The sequence below is a fragment of the Urocampus carinirostris genome, chromosome 10 (assembly GCF_059441175.1).
Source record: "Urocampus carinirostris isolate Australia breed hairy pipefish chromosome 10, RoL_Ucar_1.0, whole genome shotgun sequence".
Taxonomy (NCBI): Eukaryota; Metazoa; Chordata; class Actinopteri; order Syngnathiformes; family Syngnathidae; genus Urocampus; species Urocampus carinirostris.
Window position 1 is genome coordinate 10218244 of NC_142358.1, and position 16592 is coordinate 10234835.

At 38.6% G+C, this 16592-nt stretch overlaps 1 protein-coding gene across 1 annotated transcript in view; it reads right to left on the bottom strand.

The window, feature by feature from the left end:
* dync2h1 (dynein cytoplasmic 2 heavy chain 1) overlaps positions 1-16592 on the bottom strand; it is a 166120-nt gene that overhangs the window by 13086 nt on the left and 136442 nt on the right. The window contains exons 84-91 of the mRNA XM_088345324.1: positions 14420-14489; positions 13255-13340; positions 11661-11736; positions 10199-10419; positions 9349-9453; positions 4502-4618; positions 1735-1842; positions 995-1096 (exon numbers count right to left, since the gene is read on the bottom strand). Coding sequence (XP_088201450.1) covers positions 995-1096; positions 1735-1842; positions 4502-4618; positions 9349-9453; positions 10199-10419; positions 11661-11736; positions 13255-13340; positions 14420-14489 — 885 coding nt within the window. The remainder of the gene's footprint in view (positions 1-994; positions 1097-1734; positions 1843-4501; positions 4619-9348; positions 9454-10198; positions 10420-11660; positions 11737-13254; positions 13341-14419; positions 14490-16592) is intronic.

Consider the following 16592-nt stretch of genomic DNA (forward strand, 5'->3'; position numbering starts at 1 on the left):
TTAGCTAGCTAAGTTAGCGAAGTTTTTAGTCGTGACATGAGGTTAATTTAGCGCCACTGTGTGTATCCAGCTCTCACTTCTGAATATTTTTTTTATCTATGAAATTTAGATGACATGATTGGCAGTCAGAATCAGGCTGTAAGTAGCCAGTGTGCAGCTGCAAGTACATCAGAGGGCCCTCATGCAACAGTTGCCACGGCCGCCATCTTTAGTGAGGCAGGGAGGAAAATGCCAGAGGCAAAGGTTCAGGGATCCACTGTCAGCTTACTCGGTTAGTGGTGCAGTACTCATGTTTCCACAGTGAGAATCAATATGAGTATCGATATGGAATTGCATCAAAAAGTAGGAATCGATAAGGAATCGGAATCACTAAAACCTTATAAATACACAGCCCTAGTGACCATACCACTAGAGTTTAAATTTACACACAGTTGACAACAGTACTCTTTAGCGTCTATTGTGCCCTCTGTTGGTGTTGCACACCATTTCGTTGGTCACGTTGGCGATGTAGCGGATGCCATGAACTTCCTGTAGCATCGCATCTCCATTGCCAGTATGCGAAATAATCTCGCCTTGTCTCATACAGACGTTGATTTAAAACCACACTCCAATGGTACCATTGATCATTACCACACTTTTGGCATGGCCGTACAGCTGTCCTAACACTCAGAACAAGTTTCTGGCCCATGTGTACTTCCACATGGTGCTCCATATTCTGCCAAATGTCTCCTTGAAATCTACAAATACATGATAGAGGTTTCTCTGGTGTTGTTGAAACTTCTCGCACAGGATGCGCAGATGAAAAATCACAGAAACCTGCCTGTTCTTTGGCTTGGATGTCTTCAGCCTGTGGTTTTAGTCTGTTCGGTAGGATCTTCACAATAACTTGACGTATAAAAAAAGGTAATTATCCATAGGTATTTTTGCACTTGAGGTTACAAAGCAAGTGTATGTAAATCAATAGTGAGTTTATGTAAAAATGAGCTCCACTCACCTCTTGATTAAGCAAAGCAGTTGCTAGTTTTTGGACGGCAGGGGTGAGAAGCTCAGTCCCTCTTATCACTTTGCTCAAGGATGCGAGTGATTGGTGGATACTCTGCGACAACCAATTACAGTTTAGCAATGTCACAGTCATTAATGTGTGTTTCACTAAATTGTAATCTCATTTGCATGTGGTGCATTTATCAAATCAACAGTGGATATGAAACGTTTTCATAACCCATGAAATGTTTCACTCTCTGTGTCACTGCAGCCCTTTGTTATAATCAAACGTTTTTCTCCATAATATAAATGAAGTACCCATCTTTCCTGAAGAAAGGAAATGTAGACATTTTTGCAAAATTATTAAAAAGGAAAACTTTCACACCGAACATGCATGGAGGACCAACCTTGCCATAAATGTTTAAATAAATGCATACACAAATATATGCCAAATAAATAAATGAACATAAAAATAAATCACGTACTGTATAAGACAAAAATGCAAATTGTGCATATATTTATGGATTTTGTTATTAATTTTGTCATTAGCACAAGCGAGCGTGTCTGTCCATCCAAGAAAAGGATATGGAGTAAAAATTCTACTCTCCTAGACCAGAATAACATTGATTATCAACACCATCTTTTACAGGCAGTCCAGTAGATTAACACATAGAGTATTAAATTCAAGGGGTCTGAAAACCTTCCGCTTCCCACTGAATGTCATTTTTAAATTTCAAAATCTCTTTTACATACTTGGACCAAACGAATGGCATTGAACTGCTCCAAGACGATAAAAGACAACACAGGGGACTCATGATGATCTGTGGGTGGTGTGACCTTTTGTTGGATCAGTGTAGAACCCTGTAAGAAACAAAAGAAGGACATGTTGAAATTACTGCTGTCAAAGTTAAAGCTTGAATTAATTGAAGCAGCGTTGGAATACAATAATCCCTTGTTTTTTGCAGGGGTTTCGTTTAAAAAAGTTTTGTGAAAGTCAAAACCCACAAAGTTGAATCATTTATTTATTCATTAGATATCGGTAACATATGATAAATAGGACTGTAACAAACAACTAAATATCTACAAATGAAGGCACAGAACCCAGAATTGCAGTTGAATGAATGGTCTTTATTGTCATTACACAACAGTAGAACAAAATTGGGGTGCTTCTCCTTTCAATGTAAGAAAGCGAAGAGAGAGGAGCTGGCTTGCTGCACGGTAGAGTCCGGGATCCTCGGATTGTGCCATGTCTCCGTGATGATTTAAATACATGAATTACGAAAGTAACAGTTGCCCATGAGCTGTAGTAATCTGCTTCATGGGTAATGGATCCGGCATTGGTGTGCTACAGGGTCTGCTTGGGTGGCTTGTCTGTTTTTTTACGTAACTTAGCCGAAGTAGACTGAACCTGCAGCCTCGCTATTGCTTTCTCTACCGACGCCACCTAAGTCTCTCCCCTGAATCAATAACAATTCACAGAGCAAGCGCTGGTGATCAGCATTTCGTTGTGCACATCTGACTTTCCGATTTAATTGATGAATTACTATTTAATGTCGCGAGCCGCTAAGATACTACCCGTCGCTGTGTTTTGCAGTATATTTTGGTGGAAACATTGACTTGTGTGTCCGCCCCACTGTTTGACTGACAGCATGCACCAGCCGATCACAGTCTTGCACACAGGAAGAGCAAGTTTAGCGTGTGATAAGTCCAACTTTGTGGGCAATAGAAAGCATCTTCCTCTTTTACTGTCTTTGTGGGTCCAGAACGTTTGTTGAGATGACGGTTTTTAGGAAAACTTGCAGCAAAAAACAGTGCACAATAAAAAAATCCCTAATGTATCAAAACTGTGATAGGTAAACTGTAATACAGCAAGGGATTTCTGTACTGTGCAAGCTTCCAGCAGACGGCACTAATGCATCTTAACTGAGATGGGAAAAGGTCAATATTGTCAATATAAAAAAGAGCATTGATTATTTTTCATAGAAAATGTATATTTTGTAATTTACTAAAAACAGGCGTAGTGAAGTACGCAAGAGTCTTAGTGTTTGGTAGGACTGAAAATAGCTTTAAAATTCCAATCAAAGACGGTTTATATCAAATTTCTATATTGCTTTGTATTCAGGGTCCCAGAGAAGCTGAAGATTATATGAGCAATTTAAGGTTTGTGAAGGGTCAGACCTTGTACTAATCACATGTCTATCATAGTATAATTATGAATAAAGCATTCAGTAGGAAAAAAAATCCAATTTAATTTGCATAGGAGGTCAGTTATTATGATGATCTGCAGCATAAGTAAGTAAAAAAATGGGTAGCAGAAAAGGAGATCCACTCTAAATACTTTTAAATAAGTTGGGGAAAGCATTTAACATTTGGGGAAAGCATTTAACATTTGTAATGAAAGCATTGTGCACTCTTGCCTCCTAGAATTCAAATTCGTACTAAAAATGAGACTGTTCATTGCCTCAGATATAAAATAGCTCGGGTCAGAGGTCTCAAACTCAAATTAGCTGAGGACTCCCGGAGCTAGGGTCTGGGTGAGGTTGGGCCACATCAGGTTTTTTTGCGAAAAAGTTTGAATCAAAACATTCCACTGTTTTCAAATATTATGTTTTTAATTCCCTAGACAAATGACATTTACAAATCCAATAAGAATTCATAAAAAAATAAATCAATCAGTAATGAATTAATCCTTAATCAGCACGGGTTGCACTTAAACGGACAGTGTGTATTATTCAGTGCCTCTTAGTAGTAAAAAAAAAAAATGACATTCATTAAAAATAAAGAAAATTAATTTTAATAATTAGATGAAATACATGATCTTATATAATATGAATGTGCATTTTTTTCTTAATACTCGCAGATAGAAAACAAAAAAATAATTTTACATAACATGAGCCTCACCTAGAGGAAAATGACATAATTGTCCACCATCTTGCTATTACTGATACCAAAAAAGAAAAGAAAAAAGAAAAAGAAATAAAGGCGAAAGGCTGGACCTAAACACACTGGAAAAATGGTCACTTTGAATGTCCATGATTTTTATTACTTGGTTCTATTTAGCGCTCTTTTTTCAGTCGCACAACAGATTACTGCGACATCTGGTTGTCAAATGATACACACTGTCCCTTTAACTTTTTATCATGGCGGAGGCGTCAAATTATTTTTGAAAAAGGAGAACAGGCGAGGACGGTACAGAAAAATCCTTGCAATGCCAAATTCCATATCTGTTTTGAAATACCTCCCCAGAGCGCTTTCTTTTTTTAAATCTTCTATGTTACGAAAACAGATCCACCCTAAAAGGGTGTGGATATCAAAGAACCGCAACATTATTGACCGATCGTGACACTGATCTAAGCTACAAATTTGAGACTCCTGGCTAAAGTGCTACTGGATGAAAAAATAACAGGATGTTTCAGAGTATTCATTGTAGTCAATTTGTAAAATAAGAAGCGATTAGACAATGTGATTCGATTCCACAACACTATGCCCCTGAAAAATATCACATTGTGAAGACATTTACCTTGTTGAGTTTCTTCCATAAACTGAGAATGGGAGAAAGTCCATTAGACCAGAGCTCTCTGTCAAACTTGGACCCTGTCCCTACGGTGCGGCTCATGACACGAAGTTGGGAAATCACCTGCCAAACCAAGACCAAATATTAAATGTTGTTAAATTTAGAACTCATGTAAGAAAGTTTAAAAGCCATATAAAGCAGTGGACAGCAATAAGGGTCGGCAGATCGATCCAAATATCAATATCATCGATAATACACAAGTACTTGGATCGGATCAATACTATTGATACTTAACTGACCCACTGGTTTCTTTAAAACCACTTCTTCTCTATGTCTGTCGATAGCATAGCTCTTCTCTCTCTCTCGCCCTTGGCCATTCTCTAAGTTTATGGCTGAGTCGTGACAGGCACTCGAACTGGCCTGCTGCTGCATCTTGCCTGCCAGGCAGGACACAGGGCCAAATCTATGCACCTATCTCCCAACCAGAAGCTAAAAATGACACAGGAAAACAGGAGCACTTCCTGTTTTCAGAAAAGGAAAATCCCAGGTGTCTTTTGAGTGGTAAAGTGGTTTGCAACCACAAATTGACATAAACACAAGAAAAAAAGACGTCAACAAGCTGAAAACAAAATGTAAACATGTTACTGTTCCTCAAAACAAAAATCCTGTAAATCTATTGTGGGACACAATTGACTCGACAATACTGCCTTTTTTTAGAATGTATTTTAATTTTCTAGTCCAGATTCATAATCAGAATACATATTGGCATTGTCAAGAAGACCAACTAAACTTTGTTTGGAGCAACCAGCCATCGAATAGTTTAACGAAAATACAAAATCCACAGAATAAATATAGAGTATAAATACTTATAAATAACCCAAAAACAATAAATGACCCAATGTTAACATTAAACGTCTTTAAAAAGTACCATAAAAACTTATTAGGAGCATAGGCCAATGTTAAAGTGGAATCTTGTCTATCTTGGTCATCATTATTCACTAAGTAAGAAGGGTGGAGAAAATGGTGACTAATAGTTATAAAGTGCAACGAGGCAACCAGTTCAGTTATTTTTAGTCACCTTTCCATCAACAATCTTCAGTCCCTGCTAAAAAAAAAAAAACAACTTCAGTGCATGCTGCTACCACCTCGTCTGACTGTGGGGATGGTGTTTTAAAGTAGGATCTGCAGTGTTACACTTAAGCCAATCGTAACGCTTTGCATTCAGGCTAAAAAAGTTCAATTTTGATCTATTCTTGCCAGGACACCCTGTCCCACATGTTACTCTTGTTTCCCATGTGGTTTCACAGGCCTTTGTATGGCATTCTTTCAGAAATTGCTTTCTTCTTGACACTCTTCCATTAAGGGCAGCTATATGGAGAGTGTGACTTATAGTTGTCCTACGCACAGATTGTCTCACTTCAGCTGTGTATGCCTCTAGGACATCGAATATGATCATGACCCTCTTGGTTGCTTTTCTGAATATGTATTTCCTTGTTTGGGCCGAAGGTTCAGTATGACAGCCAGGTATTGGTTGGTTTGACGTGGTTGTATGCTCGCTCCATTTTGATATTATCGCTTGCACAGTGCTCGGGAGATGTGTAAATGTTGCGAAATTCTATTGTATCCCATTCCTGCTTGGAACTTTTCCACAACTGGCCTTGTTATTTGGTCTTCATAACGATAGTGTCTAATTTCATAGACCATTGAGCCCAACACAGAACAGGTGCATTTAAAAGGAGCCTAAATAACACAGGTCCATTCTGTCATTGTTAGTCATTTAAGTCAACATTGGATCATTCAGAAATCCTCAAGAGACTTCTTGAGCTGAGAGAACCGACGGCCAACATTAATGCAATGTCAGCTTTTAATGTTTTTTATAAAATGTTTAAAAAAAATTGGTTCTAACTCATGATTGTGTCTTGCATGTTGTTGATAATTAGAAAAAGTTTTCAGTATTTAAGCTTTGCGCTATTTGGTAACAAAAAGTAGCTCTCAGTTCCAAAGGGTTAAAGACTGCTGGTATAGCGCATATTTTTTTTTAGCAAAACCAAAACAAGAACCAAAACGAAAAATAACAGAGGAACATAGTTTTAGGGTTAGAGCAGGCGTGTCAAAATCGTTTTAGCTTGGGGGCCCACACGGTAGAAAAATCATTTTTTGGGGGGGCTGCACTAGTGGATTACAGGTAAAGAGAAGAAGAGAGAAGGAAATATGAGAAAGAGAAAGAAAGAAATAGGGAAAGGAGAGAGAAAGAAACAGAGGGAGAAATAAAGAAGGAAAAAAATAAAAAATAAATAAAGACAAAAAGAGAAAGTAAAGAGAAAAAGAGAGAACGAGAAATATAAGAGAGACAGAGAGAGAGCGAGAGAGAGAGATAGAATGAGAGACAGAGAAAGAAATAAAAAGGATAATGAAAAAGACAAGAAAAGGAGAGAAAGAGGGGAAAAGGAGAAAGGAAGAAGGTGACAAACAGAGAAAGAGACATTAAAACAAGAGAGCAAAAAGGAGAGAGAGAGAAAGAGAAAGAGAGAGAGAGTGAGAGAGTGAGAGAAAGAGAAAGAGAAAGAGAAAGAAAGAGAAAGAGAGAGAGAGAGAAACACAACTACAACGTCTTTGCAAGTGGTGGCTGGCCTTGGCAACATCAAGTTGACATATTTCAATCTGCACCTCACCACTTTTATGTTGCACTGCCCTCAGCATAGTCTCGCCAGACGGAATCGATCCCCTGGCAGGCCTAATCCGGCCCACGGGCCACATTTTTCTCACCACGGGGTTAAAGGATGCAAGAGGAAGCTGCTGTGCTTCCATGTTGAATATATTAAGACAATAATGCGAAGGTGTACATGAAGAGACAAGAGTTAGTGATGAATGGCTTTCATTAGGTCCAGGCAAACACCCTGAACAAACTGCTTTATCTTCCTTAATCGAGTGATTAAGTGTGTAAGTGTACCTGTGTTTGTTTCCGGCTGAATGTGCATGTAATCATTTGTGTTTATGCTGCATCCTTCAGTTGTCCCCAAAATGTTGATTCTCCTTCCTGCCACAGGAATAAAAGCTCCTCACATAATAACCCACTGATTCTCTTCTCAAATGTCTGTGGCCATAAATAGAGAGTATTCCCAACAACCAACATACTTCTATGTTTTGTTTAACAGATTTCAATGAATAATGAATAAAATAGTGCTGGACATGCTTTTTTCCAATCTAGATTAAAGTCACTCCAATGATGCCGTTACTCTTGGTTAATCTCGATGAGATCCTTAGTTTGAGATTTGTCATACATGTAAATAAAGAATATTTTAATTGTAAATATTATTATTTTGTTATCTTACTATTTCCCCATTTTGATCTGTACTCACTTTATGTTAGAAATAAAAAAATATGATTATGATGTTATTTCATCCCAAGTACTAAAATAACCAGTGTGTATTATTTGGCGCCCCTTAGACGGAACCTTATCGCGGCAAAGTTGTTTTTTTGAGGGAAGGAAAGGGGAAAGGAAGGAATGTAAAAAGCAAGAACGGTAGAAAGAAAGTAAAGATAGATAGAAGGAAAAGGGTGGTCGAAAGGAACGATAAATGTATGGTAGAAAGAAGAGAAGGAAGGTAAGACAGCTGGGTGGCACAAAAGAGGGAAGGAAGAAAAGACAGCTGGGTGGTAAGAAAGAAAGACAGTTGGTTGGGAGGAAGCAAGGAAGGAAGCAAGGAAGGAAGCAAGGAAAGAAAGACAGCTGGTAGGTAGGAAGGAAAGACCAATGGATGTCAGAAAGAAGGGAAGGAAGGAGATACAGATAGATGGCAGAAAGAAGGGAGGGAAGGAAAGACAGCTGGATGGCAGAAAAGAGGGAAGGAAGGAAAGACAGCTGGGTGGTAAGAAGGAAAGACAGCTGGTTTGTGGGAAGCAAGGAGGGAAGCAAGGAAGGAAGCAAGGAAGGAAGGAAAGACAGCTGGTTGGTAGGAAAGAAAGACCAATTGATGGCAGAAAGAAGGGAAGGAATGAGAGATGGATGGCAGAAAGAAGGGAGGGAAGGAAAGACAGCTGGATGGCAGAAAATAGGGAAGGAAGGAAAGACAGCTGGGTGGTAAGAAGGAAGGAATCAAGGAAGGAAGGATTGAAGGAATGAAGGAAGGAGGAAAGAAAGAAAAGACAGCTGTTGGTAGGAAGGAACGACGAATGGATGGCAGAAAGAAGGGAAGGAAAGACAGATGGATGGCAGAAAGAATGGAAGGAAGGAGAGACAGATGGATGGCAGAAAGAAGGGGAGAAAGGAAAGACAGCTGGATGGCAGAAAAGAGGGAAGGAAGGAAAGACAGCTGGGCGGTAAGAAGGAAAGACAGCTGGTTTGTGGGAAGCAAGGAGGGAAAGCAAAGAAGGAAGCAACGAATGAAACAAGGAAGGAAGGAAAGACAGCTGGTTGGTAGGAAAGAAAGACCAATGGATGGCAGAAAGAAGGGAAGGAATGAGAGACAGATGGATGGCAGAAAGAAGGGAGGGAAGGAAAGACAGCTGGATGGCAGAAAGAATGGAAGGAAGGAAAGACAGATGGATGGCAGAAAGAAGGTGAGAAAGGAAAGACAGCTGGATGGCAGAAAAGAGGGAAGGAAGGAAAGACAGCTGGGTGGTAAGAAGGAAAGACAGCTGGTTGGTAGGAACAAAGGAAGGAAGCAAGGAAGGAAGGGAGAAAGGAAAAAAAGGGGTTAGGGGAAGGAAAAAAGGATGAAGGATGAAGGGAAGGAAGGAAGCAAGGACGGATAAAGGAAGGTAGGAGGGAAGGAAAGAAGGACATTGTTTCACTGCTGCAGAAAATTTATTAATCAGGCTGTGTGAGGAAATTATGGGTGTTTGTTGTTTACCTGGGAGCTGATAATTCTCTGGGAGGCCCTTTCAATGTTCGCTGGCAGACCAAAGAATGCTGGCTTATCATCCTCCGGGAGATTCTCCACAATCCCGCGGTAGTCCTGAAAACACACACACACACAAACACGCAAGTCTGTACAAGCAAAATAGTATGTACAAATTCAACAGATTGAACATGACATGTTTGCGACTTGTGTTTCTTCCTTCTTGATTAAGCATTTTTTGGCTCGTGCGACTTATACTACGGAGCGACTTATAGTCCAGAATATATGGTGGTAAACACATTCGGAAAAGCGATAGAAAGCCAATGGCAGCTCTCAAGAGTCGCACACGGCTCCTGAGCCGCGGGTTGCCGATTTGTGTAAGAGTGCCCTTGATTTTAAGTGTTGTTGACCTAAAATCCCAGTTAACACTATGTAAACAATAACAAAGTTTTCACAAGCTTAGCTCTAACTCTGACTATTTGCAAAATGCACACTACAGCACAGTTTTCCATATCGATTTTCTTTACTTACCATACCCCTATTAACCTTTGTGTGACTAAAACAAAATCAAATTACAAAATCCCCATGAAAATGTGTGTGAGTGATACGTTCTGGTTGCATCCAGCAACAATCTGTACTTCTTTTTTTCTTTAATTACTTCTCACTTTCCCAATGCAGCAGGTTTGATTTAGGAAACAGAAAATTCTAGCATTTGATTCTTTAAGGAAAGAGGCAAGTGCACCTTTGAATATTTCTCTTAAATTTGGACTGCTAAAAGGCAATAAAGTGAGTTCCATTTTTGCAACTGCGAATTGAAACATATGCTAGCAAATTATTTGTTGTATAATCCCCGTTGACCTACCAAGATGGAGCAGGAATTTGGAAGGCTGATTTGAGACGGTAGGAATCGTGCCCCTTTGCTCTTTCCCAGTCCGGCTGAGAGGGAGGAGAAGTGCCGTGCGGAGAAGAATTGCTCCAAGTACGAGCGCAAGATGCGTAGGTCAGATGGGTTGTCGATGCGCCCGCCGTAGATGGCGTTCTCCAACAGGCCATGGACAAACTCCCACTGAAAAGGTTTACCCCCTAAAAGATAACAGATAGCATCAAAAAGCATATCAAGGGCAGACAGAGATTAAGCATGCGAGCGTTTAGAACAGGGCTCAGCAACCTATTTGGTGTGGAGTGCCACTTTCAAATTTCCTTGTAAATCAGTGTGCCACACCAAGATCAATGACTCACACGATATTTCTTTAATGTCCAACAGAGCTGTCATTTTACACCAGTCCAAATATACAACATGGATAGATATTTTAAACGTATAACTCGGGGTTTTTCAACCCTTTTTGAACCAAGGTTCACTTTTATTTATAAAAAAGTTCTGAGGCACACCGTCTGTCAAAAATGTTTGAAAATGAAGTTATGTCAAATATTTCACTGAACTACCGCATAAGCAGATAATTAGTATATACGACGAAGAAAATAATACCTACATTAAAAAACAATGATGTGCTTTATGTTTTTATTTTTTACAGTGCAATCTTAAACCACTTTGTTTAACAAGTTAAGTTATTAAATGTACTGTGCTACCCCAAGAGCAGATAATTAATACATAAAAAGTATATAAAAATCTACTGCCACCTACTGATATGGATGACTATTACAGTTCCTCGTCTGAAAATTGCAAAAATACTGAATAATAATAATAATATTAATAATAATGGATTTTTTGGAAAGATAAAATTGGGAAATTCCAGCAGCACACTAGACAAGGTCTCACGGCACACTAGTGTGCCCCGGAACACTGGTTGAAAAACACTGGTTGAAAAACACTGGTATAACTGACCAATTTATCTTCCACTATTCTTGTTCATCAATCAACAAAAAAATGAACGTGAATAACAAGTGGAAAGGCGGTCATTTTTGGCACAAAGCCTCATTTGTCTGTCCATGCTGGCTGGAAAGAACGAGATATTTTCGTTGGAGGAGGCATCATGATTCGTTCATTTATCGCGGGCGTGTGTTTTGTTGGCTGCGTTAAAACACGGCGTTCTCCTCTGCGAGGCACAGCGCAGACACGCATTGACACACGAAACAGAAAAGGAGGTTACGCGACCGTTAACACGGGGCGCAACTGAAAATGTCTAAATTTCAGGAAAAAATGCGCTTTAAACAAAAAACATTATTATTTGTATTATTTTGCCGTGCGCTTGCGTGCCACTGGTTAACCCCTCGCGTGCCAGCAGTGTCATAGGTTGCCGAGCCCTGGTTTAGAAGGACAGACAAAAAAACATGCCACAAACTTGTTTGATTAGAGAAGTAAATACCTTCAAAAAGCCTGTCGATAATCTCAAAGCCAGCACGCAGGTCCGATAAGGAAAACTCGTAGAACTTTGTCCAACCCTAAAAATTGAATGAATAAACAAAAGTTAAATATTACACTGCAAAAAATACATTATCACCATGTATAATTGTTATCATTTTTGATGTTGTATCTGGTATTCTGAAATAAAATACAAACTGAACTAAATAGAAATGATTTATTTACAAAGGTTTTATTTACTAAATACGCTAGAGATATGAGTGGCATAGGCATATTACAATGGAACTTAAATCATTGATTTGTAATTATTTTTATTTATTGTTAAATCTACTACTAGTATTATTAACTATTATTATTATTATTATTATCATCATTACTACAGTTAGTATTTGGTTAATTGGTACTGATGGTATTTGGATCTCTTGATTGAGCTCTGTTTTGCATTGTTTATCTATGTGGATTTAGAATTTGTCACGACCAGAACGAAAGAAGAACCCGGATGCGTAACATTAAGTTTATTGAGATATAGAGTAAAGGCAGCGCCCGCGATCCGGTGCTCGCTAGATGCAGGAAGCAAGCCGCTCACAGAATCGGAACGTGTTCCGAATGCGGAAGTGGATCTTCCGGAGCAGGGGATCGTAGCGTAGTAGACAGAAAAACAGGAGATCAAAACATGGTTGGGGTCAAAAAATGGGTCGTAGCAGGAGACAAATGGGAAAATCAGGAATGGACGGGTGGAAAAAGGGTGAAAAATGGGACCGACGGGAGTCAGAGTCAAAAAATGCTTGCCTTGTGAAAACAGAGGTTCCCTGACGGACTGACAATAGGCGAGTGAAAAGAGCTTAAGTAGGACGGGGAACCAATCAGGAATCTAGCAGCAGCTGGCGCCAAACGAACGGGCACATGTGAAAGTAATCAGTCATCATGACAGAATTAGGGTATTACAGTATATTAGAATTATATAATATTCATAATAAATAATGATTTTATATCAATGTCCTTTTTTTCTGATATTTATATTTTAAGGGTAAGAAAAAATGAGAAGAAACGTAATTTAGTTTGTGAAAAGGAACTTAGGTCGTTAGTTCATGTCAACTTTAGAGTTAAGTCTATAAAGAAAGAACAAATAAGTGTGTTATCAGCTGCTTAAATGTGAATACATTTTTGTGGGACACACTACATTCATCTTTTATCAGAATGATGAAAATAACTATTATTGCCCCCAATATGAATTTGGGATTAATTGTTTTTTGAGATGAAAGCAAAGATGACTCTCCATATAAAACATTGATAACCCATTTGGGAACAATCAAGATCAAGAACAAATCAAAATTAATTTTGAAGATTGCAGCTACTGATATTAATTTATGACAATAGACCCCTCCATCTAATCTGGTAGAAAGCATAATGATGAAAATTACTAATGAGAATTACTAAGCACATATCGATTGTCAACTGCCTCACTTGTGGGAATGCATTATGTGGGAGTCTGGAAAAAAAACTAAAAATATCCATTTGTGTTTCCAAACTACTGTAATTTTATTCCTAGTTTACATATAGTGCATGTACAGGATTGTGTGTAATTGTATATATGTGACCTGTGGAATGTAGTTCCGTCTCTCTTGGCAGACAGCATGGAACCAAGCTAGGCAGAAGAGAGACTGGGCCCGGGCCAGAATCCCACCTGAGCAAGACAAAAAAAATCAGTATTCCATACCTGTCAACCTCCACGGCTCCATGCCCTTACAAGCTGTCGTATTTTCCCTTACAAAATACAAAATAATATTACACCATATTTTTTTTTCAAACGTGTTTATTTATGTAGTTTAACATGTTATATTGTATATGTGTTTTGTTATATCATATATATTGTTAATTAACATTTTGTTTTGAGATACTGAGTTGCTCGACATAAATGAGGTTTATTATAAAAAAAAAGTTCAAAAATTAAGTAGCTTGGACGTTCACCGTAGAAGAAAAAATACATGCAAATATAATTAAGTAGAATAATATATTTTCTTATACAAGTTATTAATTCATTTTCTGCATAAAATTATTGTTGGTAATATACTGATCAAATGGATAACCACAAACCTGTCTTTTTTCATTTTCTTCTTCTATACTTCCTTTTTTCTTAACTTATTTATACAACATCATAATAATTCGTAATATAATGCATCAAAGCAAGTGAGCCGATTGAGAGCCGGCTCTTTTTAATGAGTTGAGCCGAATAAGCCGGTTCTCTAATAAGAGACCGACTTCATTTCACTACACAACTACAGCATGAAATCCTATGTTGAATGATGCATGATGGGAAATCCCCAGGCAGCAGACGCATGCGCACAGGTAGCATAGAAATGCTCGCTTCGTTTGCAACGAAACAAAGGATACCGAGATAGAGGCTACTGCGGCAAACTCGTTTGACTTGATTGATTTGCCGTTTTGTGATAGTCTGTGTATTCCGGATGGTACCCATAATTGACAAATTTGCATTTTTCTGTACAGATTTTCTTGTACGTCAGACACGTCTTAAAATGCATAATAAACGTACTTTGTACGGCAAAAACATACAGGTTGAGGTATGGTATTCGATGTTTGAGAGACGGAAAATCGAAACCTCAGTGGGATGGTGGCAAAACATTGTTAGAAAAAATTTGGGTCGACTTCCCCAATAATTGCCAGTGAATTTAGTAAAATACAATACATAAAAATATTTAAACAACGAGATTCAAAAATTAAAATGATGAGAAGAGATCATAAGACCTTTACTGATCTGTTCTGGAGTCCATGATTCATAGGTCCTCAACAAGTTCCTCTTCAAGCCAGGGGGATCCTATGCACAGTTATGGTAAAGAATTGGACACAAGATTGAGAATGTTAAACTGTGACCATGCAGACTGCAGCCTCCCAGGCCTTCCATTTTAACATGAATTCAGAACACCTCTTAGAACTCTGTAGAGACTGGAACGACAAAAAGAATGGATACAACGAGATGTCAAGAGAAAGAAGCAAGAAAGAAGAAACAGAAAATAAAAAGTATTAACCATGACTAAATAAGTAAAAGAATATAAAAGACTAAAATAATAGAGGTTATAGCTGAAAACGATCTATGCAATAACACATTTCAATATTACTGTTGGGGTCTGGCGCACCTGCGGCCACCAGAGGGCACTAAATCAATTTGTAAGTGTGACAGGTGTGTCCAATCAACCAACACCTGTCCCTAATTAGCTTGACCATTTAAAAGGAAAGTGTGGATAGCACCCAGGGTTGGATGATTATGTTATGATCTGCGGTAGACCCAAATGCAGGAGGCAGGAAGCATTGCAAGGGGCCCAAAATAGATGGGATTCAAAAACAAAATCATCAATGAAAAAACATACAAATGCTCAAATACAACAATAAAACTGTCTGATCCATCAACACAAATCAAACCTCAGAAAGCAGGATGTACTGGAAAAAGGTGATGGTGGAAAACAAAAATAACCCGACACTGGGTGCTGTCCAAATGTCCTTACGGAGGGTCCGAAAAATTAGGGACATGTGCGGGGTGATTGGACACACCTGTCACAATTACAAACCGGTTAGGCTTCCTCTGGTGGACGGAGCTGTGCCATACGAATAACAAAACAATAAAGTAAGAATTTCATTTATTCTTATATCAGATTTGTAAATTTAAACGACATATTAGCAAACTATGGCTGGATTAATTAATACTTATAATCCAATTTCATTTAAGATTAATTAAAAAAAAAGGCAGTAAAAATAAGATTACTGATGTGCCAAATACATTTATTCACATAAAAAGAATTGTACTTTTGCGGTATTTCTTTGTTTTCCATACATAGGAAGATTAGATAGATAGATATCCTCTCCGCTTCCCGCAAGCTTTTGTGTCTCTAACAGCGCTGAAGCCGGGTAGCTCCGGGTAGCTCCTCGTTAGCGTCCGGGATGCTAAACGTGAGCCACGTTTACGTAAAACACAGCAAACTGCACTCCCTGTACGCTTTGATGTTTTTCACCAGCAAAGCCAGTTTGTCGGTCTTATTTTGTAGACAGTTCACATATACAATGATCACAGACGGTAACAAAGACTTATAACACCGCTAGCCGCTTAGCCTTAGCTTGATTACTCAAATAAACGGATTTTTGTGCGTTAACACCCATAACGAAAGGATAGAAAGTAATCCAAAGTTTAGTTGTCAAACGGGACGAAAAACACCGAAGATAGAAGCAGACACTTAAAACAATAAATCACAAAAAGTGCAAAATAACTGCTGGAAAGGCTGCCGCGCCTATGATATTATGTGATGGCGGGCTACCAGGTTTTAACTGGTCCTAGCTAGCTTGTATTGTTTAAAAAATATAATATTTGTAAATATATTTAAAAGTGGAGTTAATAAAATAACTTTTTATTTTTCATTTAAATTATTGCAAATTATTTGTTGTGTATTATTGCTACATATCTCTGTCAGTCAGAAAGAATATGGGCAGTCAGCCCCCCTACGCGCGCTCAAGCACGCACTCTCACTGACACACTTCGAGGTGTTTGTACCGCCCCGCATGCACTGTGGATAGATGGCTGGGTAAAGTGTGACATTGACAAGCATCGCGTTTTCCCTAAGTTGAACAGTTTTCAACTGTCGGTTATCAGTAAAAACGGTCTAGCGCTGATTGTTCCGTGCATAAAACCCGTGGAGCGCATTGTCGTACTACCGGCGTTTTCAACAGAGTGTAAAAATGGGGCACTGCAATTGAAAGCAATAGAAAAGTTCCCTTTTGAGCACGGAAATGCCCTTGTGGACATGGGCCCTAACTGAAGTTCATAAGTTGCCTGTTACAATAACCTCTTTAAACCACCGAAGAAGGCATCCGGCATCTACTCATAGCAGCAATCACAGAAGGAGCTGTACTGATATTTATTGTTGTAATTTAA